The following is a 16,976-nucleotide window of genomic DNA, read 5'->3' as shown; positions in this document are numbered from 1 at the left end:
GTAAATCTGCCCTATACTATAAATTATTATTGTCTCAATAAGTTATTATATCACTTAAGCGTCTTAAAATGCGGCTAAAGTGATTGTTCAGGAGGCTGAATGAAAAAATATTGTCATATCCTTACAATTAGTTTATTTTTTTACTTTTTATACTTATACATACTTATATAACTATATAATGCTGAAATATAATTTCTACTCACACCACCTCAAGCCACTTTCATCGCACTAACGTCTGCATATTTATAAATAAATTTCCATGACATTTCGTCAGCGCAAATGAACAGTGCACGTAAAATGAAGTCGCCAGTGAATAGGAGAGCAGATTGCATTCTGGCGCTGTATTTGCATCGCCTTGGCGTGCAGTGCAGGCGACAGTACAATTAGAAACTCAAGAAATATTCTACATATTGAGGTATTTCATAACCTATAAGTCGAAGGTCCTCCTCATCTTAGCGCTTTTTCAGTTGCATTGACAAGGAGCTCAGGTGTTTTTTTTAATAAAGAATAAACACGAAGTGAGCGACTAAGTACCATCTAACTTTCAAAAGCAGAGGGAAAGCTAATCCTTTTGGGATTTGGTACATACCCTTCTTTACTTTATCAAAAACAACTGGAAATCAAATGACATTTCTTACTAAGTTCGAAAAAATTAATTGATGGTACGTTCTGGGGTACTCGAAGATGACTTTTGTACTGGTTCATTGATTCAAACGCTCGTTTGCTCTCTTATACCGACGGGAACAGCGGCATGCAACCTTGTTGCATTACTTGCAGTTGAATACGTCGAGCTAATATTTCATGTACGGGTTTGTCTAGTCACGAATATGATAGATTGCAATTTTAATTAAGCTGAGCGACATGTTGGCTGGCCAGTGGAGTAATGGAGTTTAATCACAAATAACTTCAAAGGGCTCTACGACATTATCTTATTGAGATAGAGAGACATTAATATTTTATTTATACACTATTGGATTAATTACTCCGAAAAGATATTAAACATTCTGAAAATATCTACCTTTCTTATATAGAATCATACTACGACTAGTATTCTTTGCTCCAATGCCTGGAAGTTTCGTTTTATAAAAGAACTTTCTATATTGAGAATGTTGCCTGTAATGTTAAAAACTAATTAAATCTCAAAACTGCACAAAATGCGTGTATAATATTGTCAGGTCAATTCAAGGTAAATCTCCTTTTTATTTCGAAAATGAGTGACAAATTTTTACGACGTGGTAGACTATAAATAACTCAGGAATTAGGAAAATTGCCAGTTTCTTGGCGCCACTACAACGTTACAAGATGATACTCAAAGGTATTCGTGTTATCTGTTACTATATAATTCATAATTTATGTTCTCCGAAGTTACGAGCGCTCGCCTGTATGTTAAATGTCACTTTTCATCACAACTATCAACAATCACCAATTACCTACTTTTAAGTAATGAGTGAGTAAGGAACGCCTTTATTACCTACAAATCCAGTATTTTCCTACATAAAAAATATAGGTAATTTTGAAATTAATCCTCATCGATGCACATCCGCAGTCGTTATCAATCTCTAAATTCATAAAGAAAAGAAGAAACTACTTGATAAAATTAATCACGTCACGTGAAAAAACTATAAGAGTAACTATTGTAATTATATCTTAACTTTTTACTGTAAACCCGTTATAATTTTCCCATCACAGCATCATCGAACATCATCGACGAACAAAGTGACATAAGATTGTTTGTGACTTGACTAACTTACACTCTTTTGGTAGCAAAGTGTAGATCCATCCATCATGCTCGCGCGCATAGCAACCGTCCTAGACCCGAGTCTAGAACCCGGGAAGTTCACTGGCTCACTATTGAGCACCCGAGCCTGACCGCGGTGCGGTGCAAGTGACAAGAATAAGAACTCGAGGGACAAACATACATACTTCATAAGTAAGTATTCGGACAATATTAGCATCGCTTCCGCAGTAACGTACGCAATACGCATGAGTGGTGGTCCACGACTACTTAGCCCGAAAAGTTATTTTATCTTAAGTCGTAAATTTTAATCCTTTTATTGTGATTAACTAATTTTAAAGTAAGTCACATAAATTGACCAATATCGAACTTGTAACGTTGCATTTCCCAGTGTGTAGTTTTACCCCCGGCGTACGATTTGCAACCCGTCAATGATATTTGGTTCGTTTCCTGGTCGTGCTATTATACTTATGCAGGATAGCGTACATTTGTTCTAGAGAAACAATCGTCCATTAAGAACCGGGCTCGGCGTCGGTTTGTTCGTGGCCAGTGCATTAATCCCAAGTGCAGTAATGACCGGACACTCCCCTACTATCGCACTAGTAAATTGCGCGCTCGTTCCTAGAAGGCTGGCTACATCTCTATTGGAATCGCGACTCAATAATGGCTCATTTTGATGCACGATACGTCTGGCCGGCTTCGTCGCCCGGGGTGCATACATGTGAATGAGAGCCGCTCCCTACCCGCGGTTCTCGAATGCATTTGCAACGTGCACTGCACCGTTGAGCGTCCGATGAAAAAGCGTTCGACTATTTGTGGTTGCAGTTTACGCTAGATGGATATCGAGTGGATTTTTTTATAGCAAGGGTCGTTATTAAAGAGTTCGACAAGTACCACTATTGAACCTATTTGCTTTGTTCTAGAGTTTTACAAAAAGTTTGCGGTTAGGCGAAGATGTCTATAAGAGCTCTTATACTCGTATACCTATAGCTCCGCGTGATGGTGACGAATATAGCTATTGACATTCAGACTACCAACTGCCAATCCCCCTCTAGACAGAATTAGTCATTTTTCACTACGAGAATTTAAATATAAACTATCACTGTCTCTCTGTCTGATTCCATTTAATACCTGACTTTAGGAGCTAAAACCATAGCCATGTAGAATATGGCCGTACCCTCTTCGAGTTCATCACATCATAAATGTGTCACAAATGTATTTATTTAGGTTTGTCACGATAGTCCTCCTTCGTTTTATTCATATTCCATATCTATATAAACAGACGGCAGCTGCAGTACCTATTTGTCGCATGTCAGAATTGGCTACCAAGTGCTGCTGCCGCGGTATAAGCTTATCAGTGCCACCGCCAGCCTGCAGCTAACAACCTAATTGCAGTAATGCTACAAAATTATAGACCAGAAACCAAGCGAGCCCACTATGTGTTTAGTAATAATGACCACTCCGACACTTCGTGTTTTGTGTAAATACGTTACGCCTTAGGCTGTTATTACGGCTGGATGACAACTGAGAACACTTCAACCATGCAAAATCGATAACGACCACTTGCATATACATTATGGGTAACTGTTATGTAGATACACTGGGTACTTTGTATAGATGTTCGTAGACTGCAAAATAAACATGGAAACAGCGAGTTTAACCACCTACACGTTTCCTTATTCCTAACATCCTAGAGTTGCTGTATCGTGTATACTGAAGAAAGTGATAAAATATTGCATGTTTCAATTAATTGGCCGTACCATCGATAAACTGCAATTTTATGGATCCTGGTTGTAAATGAATTTCTTTACATTAATAAGACTTGCTGGCATTTGCATCGGACTGTATCAGAATGTAAATTAAATGATGATTAAAGAAGTTGAAAAGCCGACCAGGTCCGATTTATATGATAAGACTCATAAGTAATAATATTATCGTGGCTAAAATAAAGAACTGGCCATAATGATTTGAAATAAACGTTATTTCGGTCATATAAGCTTATACGCCAGCAAATAACGACATCGGAAAAGATAAAATTTGTTACAACACACTCGTTATGTATACCTACTCAAAATAATATACTTATATAAAAAGTAATGATATCATTGTCAGTACCAACTTAAGCTTTGAGAGTCATTGAGACATGCTTTACGACTTGATGCTGGTACTTTTCCTAACGTTATCTAAACGCACTTAAATTTTGGCATTATTATATTGCAAATCATTTTAAAATTTGCAGCATACCTAACGTCAGAAAATCCATCAATACTGTTTTTTGATTTTATATTTTAGGACATGATATATAGTGTGAAATATGTTACATATATGAATTAAGCACTCTGAAATTGGCACATAGCCAAACGTTGCTATTTTTTTTTATGAATTAAATAACTAAAATAAAGATGTTATTTTAAAATTAGGTACCTAAGTGTATGAGGATGCTTCACTCAAAAACTACTTATTGCAAAAAAAACTTATTATGTCAAGAATTTCATTCGTGGTACAAGCTTTTTTCGCTGACTGTACTTTTCTTTCAACAGTCAACTAATACTCATCGGGACAATTCTACCATTTCTAACAATCCGAAACACATGAGGTTACGTTCATTTACGAGTAGTTCCTATGGCCACCTCCGGTCCATACATCAGATCAGTGTGTGAACTTTCAGTTCAATCGAATAATGGGAATTAATGAGCCTAATTTGGCTAGCAAGATTTAGAATAGAATATAAATATTTTTATTCGTGAGCACAAACACAAAAAAGAAAATTATACAAGCAGAGAAACATAAAAAAACCGGCCAAGTGCGAGTCGGACTCGCAAACGGTGGGTTCCGCACCATCAACAAAAAATAGAGCAAGACAAGCAAAAAAATGGTCACCCATACAAGTACTGACCCCGCCCGACGTTGCTTAACTTCGGTCAAAAATCACGTTTGTTGTATGGGAGCCCCACTTAAAGCTTTATTTTATTCTGTTTTTAGTATTTGTTGTTATAGCGGCAACAGAAATACATCATCTGTGAAAATTTCAACTGTCACGCTATCACGGTTCGTGAGATACAGCCTGGTGACAGACGGACGGACGGACGGACGGACGGACAGCGGAGTCTTAGTAATAGGGTCTTAGTAATAGCATGTTGCTGGCGACTTCCAGCGCTGAACTTCGGATGACCCGAACATACATACATAAATACATTGCAAGTTAAATAAAAGCTTGAAAATAAACTGAAAAGAGGATGTAGTCTGTGTAGGAGAATTATATATTATATAGCAGTAGCAGCAGGATGTCACCTGAGAGTGCAGATTGAGTGCAATTACAGAACCGGCTGGGCCGCACGCGCACCCGCGCCCGGTCTGCTCACCTTGCCGTTATGTACGTACAATGTTAATAAATACTTTCCATTGACCATTGACGGACACACACACTTAATGTTGTATCAATCTATAAAAAATGTGAGGTTTCGTCATCTTTAACATTGAAAATGTTTAAAAGATTGTTTTCGTGAGGGAGTGGCTATATTTTCAAAAAATATGGTACACGAAAGGCAGTGGTGTTAAAACATGCAACAGCTCGCAGTTCATCGTTCAGTACCAAATTTTTGAAAATAGATTGATAATTTTTGGAAATTCGAAAATGGTGGAAATAAACGACAAAATTTACCGTTTTTTGGACAAAAGTAGATTATTCTGAAAACGAAAGACTATCGAAAAATGAAAAAATCTTCCGAGGCAGTTAAATTGCCTACTGTTTGGAAAAAAAATATTATGGCATCGGTCGAAAACCGTGAGCTGGGCAGGTGCCCTTTTCATCAATCCGATTCCAGCTCCATTACCCTGGAGAGTGAGATTCGGCTATTACATTTCCGAAAGTTGAAAGATAGATGAAAGAAAGTGGTGTCAAAATATGCAGAAGCTGGCGGCCGTTGCGGGACATCGTATGATACCAAATTTTCGAAAATCGATCCGTAAGTTTTTTTGGGAAATCGAAAACAGTGGGATAAAACGACAATATTTCCTCCCTTTTCGGACAAAAAGTTGAGTCGAGCCGAGCCTTGAGTCTAGAGACCAGAGTCTCTACTATTGACTATGGACTCTAGTCCAGACTATGGACTCTAGTCCAGAGTCAATAGTCCTGGCATTCCTGGCAAGCTTTTTCGCCATGGTGCCGCCAGGCATCTCAGGGGGGGTCAGGAGGTCAGAAGCTTTGAGTGTAAGGCTGTGCAGTGTGGGCCCTCTACCCACCTACCCTTGAGGAAGTTGGCGCGCAGCATCTGCATACTGCGCTCTTCTTCTTCCCTACGCCTGCGATGAGGCGGTACCTTCTCTAATTTCTCTTCTTGGTCAATTTCGTGATATGTATACAGTGTGTAAATCAAATACGGGCAATAAATTAAACCAGATATAGAATTTACCCGTCTTATCATTAATTAAGATGTTTTTTTAAGTTACACTTAATTATGACCCCGTGATTAATTTTTTCCACATGTACCGAGCAGCAATGTACTGTAAACATTAAGAAACAGAAGATGATAATGACATTACGAGATACGAGCTTTTCATAGTAACTGCCAACAAGCGTTGACAGTTACTTTAAAAAGCTCGTATCCCGTAACGTGTGTGGTGTATTACATTGCGGGCCGAATTATTTTGTATGGTTAAAATTTTCAATGCATTTCTAAGTAAAATCTATCTCAATATACTTTTTAGGTCCTATGCTAACCACCGTTTAAATGTTCGCCCATATTGGATTTACACACTGTATATACTGTACCATTACATTACCTTACATTTCTCTAAGCTCGTAGATAGTTAGCTGTTTGCTTTCAGACAATATTTTACTAATTTTAGGTTTCTTCTACATTAGAAACCTCAGAGTACACTTTTGTATATACTTAACAGGCAGTCTCGACGCGTCCGTGGTGCGTCTGACCCAGACGTCCCCATTCCATAACATGAATAATAGCACGATAACATCACCGCTCGGCCGAACGTTTCATTGCGTTTTACGAGCGGTAGGCTCGCCACAGACAGCCGTTAAACTTTTCATACATTAACTCTTGCGCTTGTAGGTTGTAGGTCTATACAGTTTTATAATATCAAAAACAAAAGACGAAGTGCTCATTGCGTTAACTGCCCAGGGCCACACACTGAATGTACCTATTAAACGTCCTCAGATACGCCCTATATTAACATCATATTATCAGCAGGCAACAGAATATTTTTCAGTTTTTAACTTAATGTGTGTAAGTACTTATTTATCTAAGTATCATTTGATTGTCTTGCGAAATTCGGGCGAAAATCCTGTAGGTAAGTAATGAAGATCAAATCTAATCTAATTTAATTTATTTAATTAAATTTAATATAATCTAATTTGAAGAATACCTATTAGGTAGGATTTTTTGCTAAAGCGTGCCCGTCCGCTGGATGAATCATTGCATTTTTTTTGTCAAAGGCGCCACTGACAATTCTGCATTGAACAATTCTTACAATTTAGCTAAGCTCTGTAAGCGCCGGCACTGCATCGCAGTTTCGTCTAGACTGGCCGCTCTATAAACCCGATACAATCAGGTGGGAAAAGCGAATACTGCCCAGACGGTGGTGATTTCTACTCCATTATTATGTTACATAAGTGGGCGGCGCAGACCTTTTAACTAGTTTCAGCGGATGTAAGGAACGAGTAGCGGACAACACGCCAGACTAGGTTCAATCGGCTTTTAAAAGGTACCTAGCACTAGTCGAGAGAAATAAATTTAAAAAATCTACTACTTATTTTCACGTGGATTTTTTTTAGTAACAAATTGATTTGTATTCCAACCGTTGCTTTCCCACTTACATAGGTGTACCTAGTCATTAGTGTCATTACTGTCATTAGTCAAGTAATAATTGAGCTTATCTTATCTACCTATTAAATTAACAAAGTTAGTGAATTGAACATTTAAAAAAGATTTTACATAAATATAGAATGGAATGTACTAGTCTTGTGTATAGACATATTACGCCAACATATCGACGTAAAACTATATCCCTTTGAGAGCAAAAGCCCGCAGCGACGTGCTGTTTTATGGAAAATAATTAATCCGCTTCGGAGCTTCGATAGACCATTGTGTCAGATAAAAACTGCAGCTTCGGAAATTCAATATTCTCTATGAAATTCTAGTTCGTAGTTAGTCTGGTTATTCATCTATTGAACCGGATTGTGTTACGGTTTGCAAAAGAATATAATATTTTCATTTTAGTAATACGGGGAAGTATCGTGGATGTAGTGAATGTTTGCGATATTTAATGATAACATAGTGGTTCTGCAACACTAGTGAAAATGTATAGACTTGTAGGTTACAAATCGAATTGAACAAACCAAGCAGAGTAGGTAATCAAATATGGTATGTATAAGATGGTAACTCTGAATCGTTTAACGCTCAATTTAGGTAGGTACGACTTAGGTAACTTATTATACTTATACTTTCTTCAGGTCTTTACATTCTGTGTAGAGCTCTTTGTTAGATATTTAAGTAGGTACTTTAAGTAGTTTTCATATATTTTCACACTGATTTATATCTGCTTTTCTCTCTTATCTTAAGCGTATCCCGGCTGCTTTCGCGGCCACCACTTTGGAGCCCGACTTCTATCCACAGACCGACTTTTACTCGTTCACGTAGCACGATTTTATCTGATTTGTTTAAGAGGCACCTACGAAGTAACATCCTATGTTTAATCTCCACGTCTTGTTTTAGTGGGTAGCTGCGACGGCGTCCGCTGCGGCGGCGACAAGCGCTGCGTGCTGGACGCCGAGCTCGGCGCACATTGCGTGCGCTGCGGCGCGTGCAGCGTGGCCGGCTCGCCCGTGTGCGCAGTCGACGGTCGCACCTACGCCGGCGCGTGCGCGTTGCGGCGCGCGGCGTGCGAGCGCGGGAAAGCGCTGCCGCTGGCTTATAAAGGCTCTTGCAAAGGTAAAGTGTAGAGCTTTTATTGGTTATAGGTTCCTAAAGCTACAAGGAGAAAAATATTTAATCAATTTAACGTACTTCTGTTTCTTTACCTTTTATTATAGAAGTTAGCAAGAATACCGCCAAGGGTTCATGAACTTTCTTTTACAGCGAACGCAACCTGCTCCACAATATCGTGCAACGCCGGTCAACGATGCGTGGCGGGCGGCGCGAGTGGCGCGCGGTGCGTGTCGTGCGGTTCGTGCGGAGGAGGCTTACGGCGAGAGCTGTGCGGGACAGACTCGCGGACTTACCCGTCGTGGTGCCGGCTCCAGCGGGCGGCTTGCCACGCGGGGCAAGTCGTCGATCCGTTGCATCCTGGGCCTTGCAAAGGTAAGTTGCAAGTGAAGATGATTTCCGCGGACATCTCGCGGACCGGTTGCAGTCACCTGAGGACCATGCATAGCGTAGCGTAAACTAATCAAGGCGCTTTTCTTTCAATGTATTTATTTAAGCGTATGGTGTAGCATTGTAGGCAATTATAACTAAAAGAACTTATTATATCCAGACCACGCAGCCAACTGTGTATTCCGTCCGTGAGGCCGTCCGTCATACATCTTTAAGGATGACTCACGCTAGAACGGTTCGTGTCCGGGCAAAGGCGCCCGACACTTCAGTTTTCTATAGAAAGCATCACATGATCACCAATCACCCGTCAAGAAAACGAAGAGTCGGGAGCCTCGGCCCGGACCTACACCGTTCTACCGTGAGTCATACTTTTAGGCGACACGGTATCATCTGTTATTTAACGCCGCTTTTTATCTTCATTATAATGAAATAAAGATATCTATCTTATCTTAATAAGATACAGCTGTGAGACGCCTAATCTCCCAAATAACTCGATTTCCATCGGCTTGTCTATTTTGTTCACACTTAAATAGGTAGGTACTACGAGCAGTGGCGTAGCGTGAACTAAACTATAGCCGTGGGCGAAATCGCATCTGCGAGGCCCATTTCTTTCACTGTGCCCGAAGGGGCCTCGCGCGAGGCCCCTCTTGGGGCGCGAGGCCGTGGGCGATGGCCCACTTCACTCACGCCTAGCTACGCCACTGACTACGAGTCTTGAGAAAAAACTAATAAGCTCCAGCTTTGAGTGCATTCTTAAAGAGACAAGAGACTGGCCTTCTTCTTTATATTTAAACATATTAATTAACAGTCTATTTCATCACTCTCCATTGTCTCAAGTGCAATTTTAATAGTTTTATTTTCTTTCCAGGGAGCAAAAACATAACGGACAATAGAGTGACCGACGAGCGAAGCGAAGGCGCCGGCAAGCACGTGCTATAGTCACATTTCCTATACCTTGCTGCTTCGGTTTAGATAACCTGCGTTTTGTGTTAATGTCCGTGTCTAAGTTAACAGTCGAAGCCTAAGAAACGAAGTTGGACGACGGCATTTTACTGAATAAGGCTTTGTTGACAAGGAGAGGGGACACCTTAGAACCATGTCCAAGTAGTGCCATTTCTGGTAAAAAGTTAGTTTGACCATAGAGTAAGACAAGAGTTCTCACTCCAAACATCAGTTTTGGTACCAAAAAGGCAATTAATTTCAGTGTCTACAATGTCTATATCTAGCATCGAGTAGCGGAACTATTAGTACTGCGACTTGACAATAGATGTAGCACCGACCGGCAAGTATTATGCGAACTAGTCTCGATGCTACATGTAGACACTGAAATTAATAGTCTTTTTGGTACCAAAACTGATGTATGGAGTGAGCAATCTATGTATTTTTTTCTCTATGGTTTGACATAGTTCCACATTTTAGCTCAAGACACCATTTCGTTCCGATTTGATGAAAGGAGGCAAATAACGTGTCAATGAGAGTAGCTTCGTTACTGGCTATCATCATATGGACATTAACTTTAGAATATAGGCATTTAATGGCACATTTTAGTAGTGTTTTGAACTGATTTCTGTCTACCTAGTAGTCGGTTTTATTACTAGATTCGAATGAGATAAGCATAGTATGATAATGATGAAGGACGCAGAACTTACTGTTTGGTCCATAGGACGAGTCAATTTTTTTAGTATTAACAAAATCTAAAAACTTAGATACTTGTAGCATTAGATAATTTTTATCGAACGATACACATGTAGATAAATAATTCTATAGTTTTAATTAACACTTACATAATTAAATTTGAGCACCAAATCGTACTTAATATTTAGTCAGAAATATATGTACTTAGAAGTGTAGTTAGCACAAAATTTGGAATCTTATTGTACTAGTAGTAACTCTCTAGTTAAATTGGAATTTTCTTCGTCGATACGACGTAGCCGCTAGGGTAACTTAAAATAATACTTTCATCGGACTGACAATCGTTCTTAAAATTTTATTAACTAAGACTTGATATTTTTACTTGAAGTGAACGTGGTTTTGACGCTTATGCAATATTTATTATTAAGTTATGAAATATTAAGTTTTAGTGCAATATTATTTTCATTGAAAATGGTATGATATTCATGTGTGTAAATTTTTGTTTTTTAGAAATTAGTCAAACTAACGTGGCTACGGTAAAAATGCAATTTGGGCATGTTTAGAGTGTTAAATCGTTTTCAGTATTATATCTATTTAAGATTATTAGAATATTCTTATTTTCTAAACATATTATAAATTGGATGTTAGGTGATTTTAATAGACTGTAGATAAAAAGTAATTTATTGTTACTTTTAAATTGTTTCTAAAAGTTTCCAGCACGTTTTAGACCGCGGACCAGGAGCATATATTCAGCCGGTTTTATCGCGGCGGAAAGACCATCAGCTGGTCAGATGAACATGTAATTTTTTTTCAGTCAGCGTCTCCCGATTGATACTTTGTCAGATGATAGTTTAGTTAAATTTATGGATAAAAAAACCGTCAGCCGGTTGTATCGCGGTGGAAAGACCGTCAGCTGGTCGAATGAACATATTAAAATAACCCGCTGGTTCCGGCTGACGATTTTTAATTCACAGTAACATCAACGACAAAGGTGCAATCGGGAAGCGATGACTAAATTTATTTACGTATTTGGGTGCCGTTCCTCAACCCACAAACAGAGCGGCAGCTGACGTTCACTAGGGCTCATTGCACATCCCCCTTAACCACTTTACGAGGTGAATCCACGCCGGGATGCTATTGGTTATGGAAATCTGTTCCTGGCCCGCGGTCCATTTTATCTTGTTAGAGTATTCGTATTTCTCGACGGAGTCAAAGCGATGTGTGATGTCAGTTTTAGTGGATTGACTCTCTTGGCGTCCTGCTTAGCTAATAAGTAACTCGGTTTTTTAAAGCGCGAGTCAACTAGTCCACATTCTTTCCCCTGCTTCATTGCGCCACTATGTTTAGTTTTAAACCTGTATTTATTAAATTTTAAATAGGTACCTAATTTTAACACGCCTATTCGTCCTACTAAAATGTTGTATAATTTGGTTGCAAGTCCCTAGACAAGCCAAGATTGAGATACTACACATATGCTAGATAGTGTAATTTGACATTTGTCACTTATCGATGGTGTAGTGTGTAAGCTTTTAGTCGATTTTTTAGTAAGGCACGATTTTGTACTATGCTGATAAACCTTCAGAAATCTGTAATAAGATTCGTTATAACAACTATAGTTTCAAATTCGTGTCATACTTTGTGAGGTCAATTGATGGTACTTAGATTTAGAATGTGGACGTAACTAATACATAATATATGTATATGACTTAGCTCTTGTCAATTACTTCCTAGTGCTAAACAAGTTGTTAACTGCACCTGATATAATAATACTTGTTGTAGTTACTCATTGCGAACATTAGATGATGTATAATATATTTGTCCTTGTTGATTACTTTTCTTGGTCTTCATAAATATTTTACATGGAGTATTGGACTTTTCATTTACCCTATATATTATTTCTACGATTTAAAACGACTCTCATACAAGGTGGAAGGATCATTTGAAATGAAAAGAGGAGTTTACTAGACCATTTTATTTTATTTCCAAGTAAAAAACCTGTCAAATACAAACATTTGTTAGGTATTTTGTATGAAGAAAACTCCGTTGTCTTATTATTTCTTATTGTAAGTATGTCAAATCACTTCTTGGTTTATAGCTGTCTGGACTAGATTGCAGATTACATACACAGACACGATAAAATTGAACGGAGTTTCCACATAGTCTTACCCTTGAGTATAAATTATCGCAAAAATTAAATCCCTTTGTCAAATTCTTAACCCTGTCACAAAGCACATATAATATAAATGGTCTTTGACAGAATCAGGAGTCAATTTCTTTGCCGAATTTATTCAAATTCGAATAACTTACGATTATGTGCGTATTTATCGATCAACATTAAGTCTATCAAATGACAGTAATGGTTCGGTATTTGTTAATAGACACAATTAAGTACACCTATTAAGAAACGAATATAAAGAAAAGAAAAAACCTCGCTGTCCTATAAAATTGTATAATAATAACACTAAAAAGATCTATAAATGCAAACTCTAAATGAGTACAGTAGAAAAAAATACATCCAAAGGAAAGTTATTTATATAGCTCATTTCGTTCATAGTCTCTATCGTTTACACATTTGTTAACCTTATACCCTATGGTAATAATTAGACAAGTACAAAATGATATTTTATCCTTAAAAATATCTATTCGTAGCCTAGGATTAAAGTCGGTTGTATATTTTTATTAATACAATAACGTTAATTGTAATTAACAGTTGCCGCCGCAAAGGACTTCGTTCCGGCGGCGAAGTTAGGATTCGATTCGAACTAGCCCGACACTACAGTCAGTATCATAAATATTTATACAGTTTTGCACCTTATTTCAACGAAATATGGCGAAAAATTGTATACATGTTTATGACAGTGTCTACTGTAGGTGTACGCGCCTCACACCCCATATCACGACGTCGCATGCACACACTACTTACATAATTTTGTTACAAAATATCGTGTATGGAAGAACTACGCTAAAGGCTAACATGTTTACATTACAGTTCTCGATATGTTTTACTTTAAATGTCACATGTTCGGAATGGCACGCTTCAAGCCGAACCTCACTACTGATGCGGTGCGTATGTTACATATGTAGTATACTTCATGTGACGCATACAGAAGTCCCGTCTCATGTCTAGGCAACAAAATGTAAGAGCAAATAATCTAATACCTTTAAACGAGCAATTCTTGTTTATTTATTTGTTTATATATATATTTCGGGGATCTCGGAAACGGCTCTAATGATTTCGATGATGCTATACGGGGGTTTGCTATAAAATCGATGTAGCTAGGTCTTATCTCTGGGAAAACGCGCATTTTCGAGTTTTTATATGTTTTCGGAGCGAAGCTCGGTCACCCAGATATTACACTTATGAAATGACATCGCGTCGAAATTATTAGAGCATCTTATTAATTAAGTATTTAGGTTTACAATCACCTGACAGGTTAGCACTCACAAATCGTTGCACTAGACTTGATATCGTTAGTGACAGAGCTCCTACGCTACGCTAACAACGTCATCTACTTCAACAATAATAACACTTAATTATTGTTTCGCGAAGTCACCAACGTACAATCGAAATATGTATAAAAACCTCACAATTCTAGTTCGCGACTTAAATTACGACGAAGTTCGCGGCCCCTTTAAACGTTTACGGTGCAATTCCTTGTTTCGACGATACGAGGTTAACCCTACTTATGAATAATTTTGTAATAAATGCATTTCGTCCACATTCACAAAAGCTAGCACGAACGGAACGAATGAAACTTTCATTGTACTCGTACGAATGACATATCAGTATACGGTCGAACCAACCCTTCATTGTATTGGTTAATGACATGATAGATATTTTCATTCACTCATTCATTCCATTCGTGCCAGCTACGAATCGACCTGAACATCGCGATCGCGTCGAAGGGCGAAAGAAATAAATAAAAATTTGGATATCGTCGACTAGTAAAGCTGATTCCGAACAAAATGTTAGTGTTAAGATCGGTTTTCCTAGGATAGCGGTGCCGTCTCCGTACTAAATAATACGGCTAAATATGGATGTCGTAGTATTTGTATGGGAGCCGGCCGCTATATGACGGCACCGCTTTCGGAGGAAACCAAAGCTTTAATGTGATACACGATAGATATTTTCATTCACTCATTCATTCCATTCGTGCCAGCTACGAATCGACCTGAACATCGCGATCGCGTCGAAGGGCGAAAGAAATAAATAAAAATTTGGATATCGTCGACTAGTAAAACTGATTCCGAAGTGTTAGTGTTAGCGATGAACTTGATGCTGGAAGGCGAGTTAAGGCGGGACGTACGGGGGAGGCTTCCTGTAGGTGGGCGTGGCCTTGGGCCTGGGGGGCGTGCGGGTGGCGGCGAAGGGCGGCGGCGGGCGGTAGGGCGCGTCGTCGCCGCGGTAGTCGGGCGCCGGGGGGAGGAGGGGGGGCTTCTCCTCGCGCATGATGACGGGGCTCTTGTGCACGGGCTCGGCGTCGGCGCGCTCGTCCAGCTCGTCCTGGAAGATCACGGGGATGCCCTTCGAGCGGAACGCCTGCCGCTCCTCCTCGTCGCCGACGCTCATTTTTCCTGGAATTACGAGTTTAAATTTGTATTCTGCTGCCGTGACATTGTTTTAGCTCTATGTTTTAAGAACAGAGTTCCCTTGATCCTGTCTTTAGTAAAAAAAATAACCATTTTAAATCGGAACTGAGATTTCTTTATTTTTGCGATGCTTTGTTTTAAAACAAAAGATTAACGTTACAACGTTAATCTTACTTTATTGACTTCAAATGCAAATAGTTTGACACTCCTCGTGGTAAAATAGAAAATAATCTCTATATGCTTTTTTGCCTATAAACTTAGTAAGTATTACAACGATAGGAATGATGAAACCGACTGCTAGTGCTTTCAATATATCCTAATCAAATGTGAAAATCGGACTAAATTGAATAATACCTATATACTAAATACCAGTGATAATTCTGTTTGTGCTTGTTGATATCGTAGTTTTTCTTTTGCTCGTGAAATGCTTGACAACCTTAATGTTATCAATCAACTACAGCTTGGAATGATTTGTGCTACAATCTGCAGAAAATAGTTGATAACAAATGTGAATATTCTTATCATTTAGTTTTTTGCAGTCTATGGTGTGAAAACGCTTTCCACATTGTAGGTAATAGCTTACATTTTGTAATAATGACGTGCTATACATAATAATAACCAATTACAAAAACGTTAATTAAAGTTTAATCGCGTGCTATCAGTTATCTCAGTGAATTAGAAAGTGACATTTACGATAATGTACGCTTGTATAATGGTGTGTAAGTAATTACCTACTTTCACGAGTGAGTCAAGCGATATAAAAGCGTATTATCACCTGGGGGACGGGTTCATCATTGCCACCTAAATTGATTGAAATAGATATTTAGCTACGTATCCTTAACATTAGTGTTCTATTTTGTACATACAGTTATCAAACTAATATACTTTACGGAAGTAAACATTTGATTAAGGTAAAGAAACTCATATTGTCACATTGAGTGATCTGCCGTGTAAATAGGTTTCTAATTTATAAAGAAATTATCGTGATACGTATCATATAATTATCGGGCGTAAATAACTAGTACTTTTATTTACTATCTTCTGAACCCTGCGTGTCATTTTTCATTGTTATTTGTAAACAATAGAACACTTATACGTTGATTTAACCTAACACTATATTCACTCATAATTTTAGAGTCCGCCTGTGACCTAGAACGCAACGTCACATTCGAAACGCCAGGCCAAATAATAAACTCGTGCACGCGATTAAGGGCTCATTTAGACGGTGCTAGAACTCGCATGCAAGTTTCATTACATTGCGTCATTTCATCGGTCGGCTGAATCGATGTCACATTAATGGTCCGAAATGTAACTAAAATCGCATGCGAGTTTGCGAGCCGTCTAAATGAGCCTCAAAGCAGGCGTGGCTCACTCCGCGATTTCGTCGCTCTGCTACAGGTAGCTAAAAGTACATCCGTTCCGGCCCCAATTTTGGGGAAAGCCATAAGCAGCGCGTGGCGCTGTCGCCACCTAGCGGCCATATCTGTGCCGATCGATCGTAACAGACGCGTTTTGTTAGAGAGCGAGTCTTCTGTACTCAGTACTATTATTTATTCTGTGCTTAAAGTCTCGTTTCAGTTTTAAGATTACTAGTAGTTCGCCCCGAACCTTGAACTCGCGTTTCGCATAGAACTGTATTTTAAAAATGGTAAATTAAAAAAAAAAAAAAATATGTAAGCCGAGCACTT

The 16,976-nt window shown here is 38.7% G+C and overlaps 2 protein-coding genes across 2 annotated transcripts in view; one reads left to right on the top strand and one right to left on the bottom strand.

Annotated features, from left to right (window-relative positions):
• The window catches only part of LOC134655506 (follistatin-A), a 46,791-nt gene extending 36,602 nt beyond the window's left edge, over positions 1-10,189 (top strand). Inside the window, exons 4-6 of the mRNA XM_063510976.1 lie at positions 8,467-8,682; positions 8,830-9,051; positions 9,935-10,189. Of these exons, the coding sequence (XP_063367046.1) occupies positions 8,467-8,682; positions 8,830-9,051; positions 9,935-10,005 (509 nt within the window). The 3' untranslated portion in view covers positions 10,006-10,189. The remainder of the gene's footprint in view (positions 1-8,466; positions 8,683-8,829; positions 9,052-9,934) is intronic.
• Positions 10,190-14,987: 4,798 nt separating this feature from the next.
• The window catches only part of LOC134655511 (dystroglycan 1), a 129,667-nt gene continuing 127,678 nt past the window's right edge, over positions 14,988-16,976 (bottom strand). The window contains exon 22 of the mRNA XM_063510980.1: positions 14,988-15,273. Within this exon, the coding sequence (XP_063367050.1) occupies positions 14,990-15,273 (284 nt within the window). The 3' untranslated portion in view covers positions 14,988-14,989. The remainder of the gene's footprint in view (positions 15,274-16,976) is intronic.

This window comes from Cydia amplana, chromosome 16 (genome assembly GCF_948474715.1).
Source record: "Cydia amplana chromosome 16, ilCydAmpl1.1, whole genome shotgun sequence".
NCBI classification, from domain to species: Eukaryota; Metazoa; Arthropoda; class Insecta; order Lepidoptera; family Tortricidae; genus Cydia; species Cydia amplana.
The sequence above is the reverse complement of the archived record's forward strand: the minus strand, read 5'-3'. Positions and strand labels throughout refer to the sequence as shown.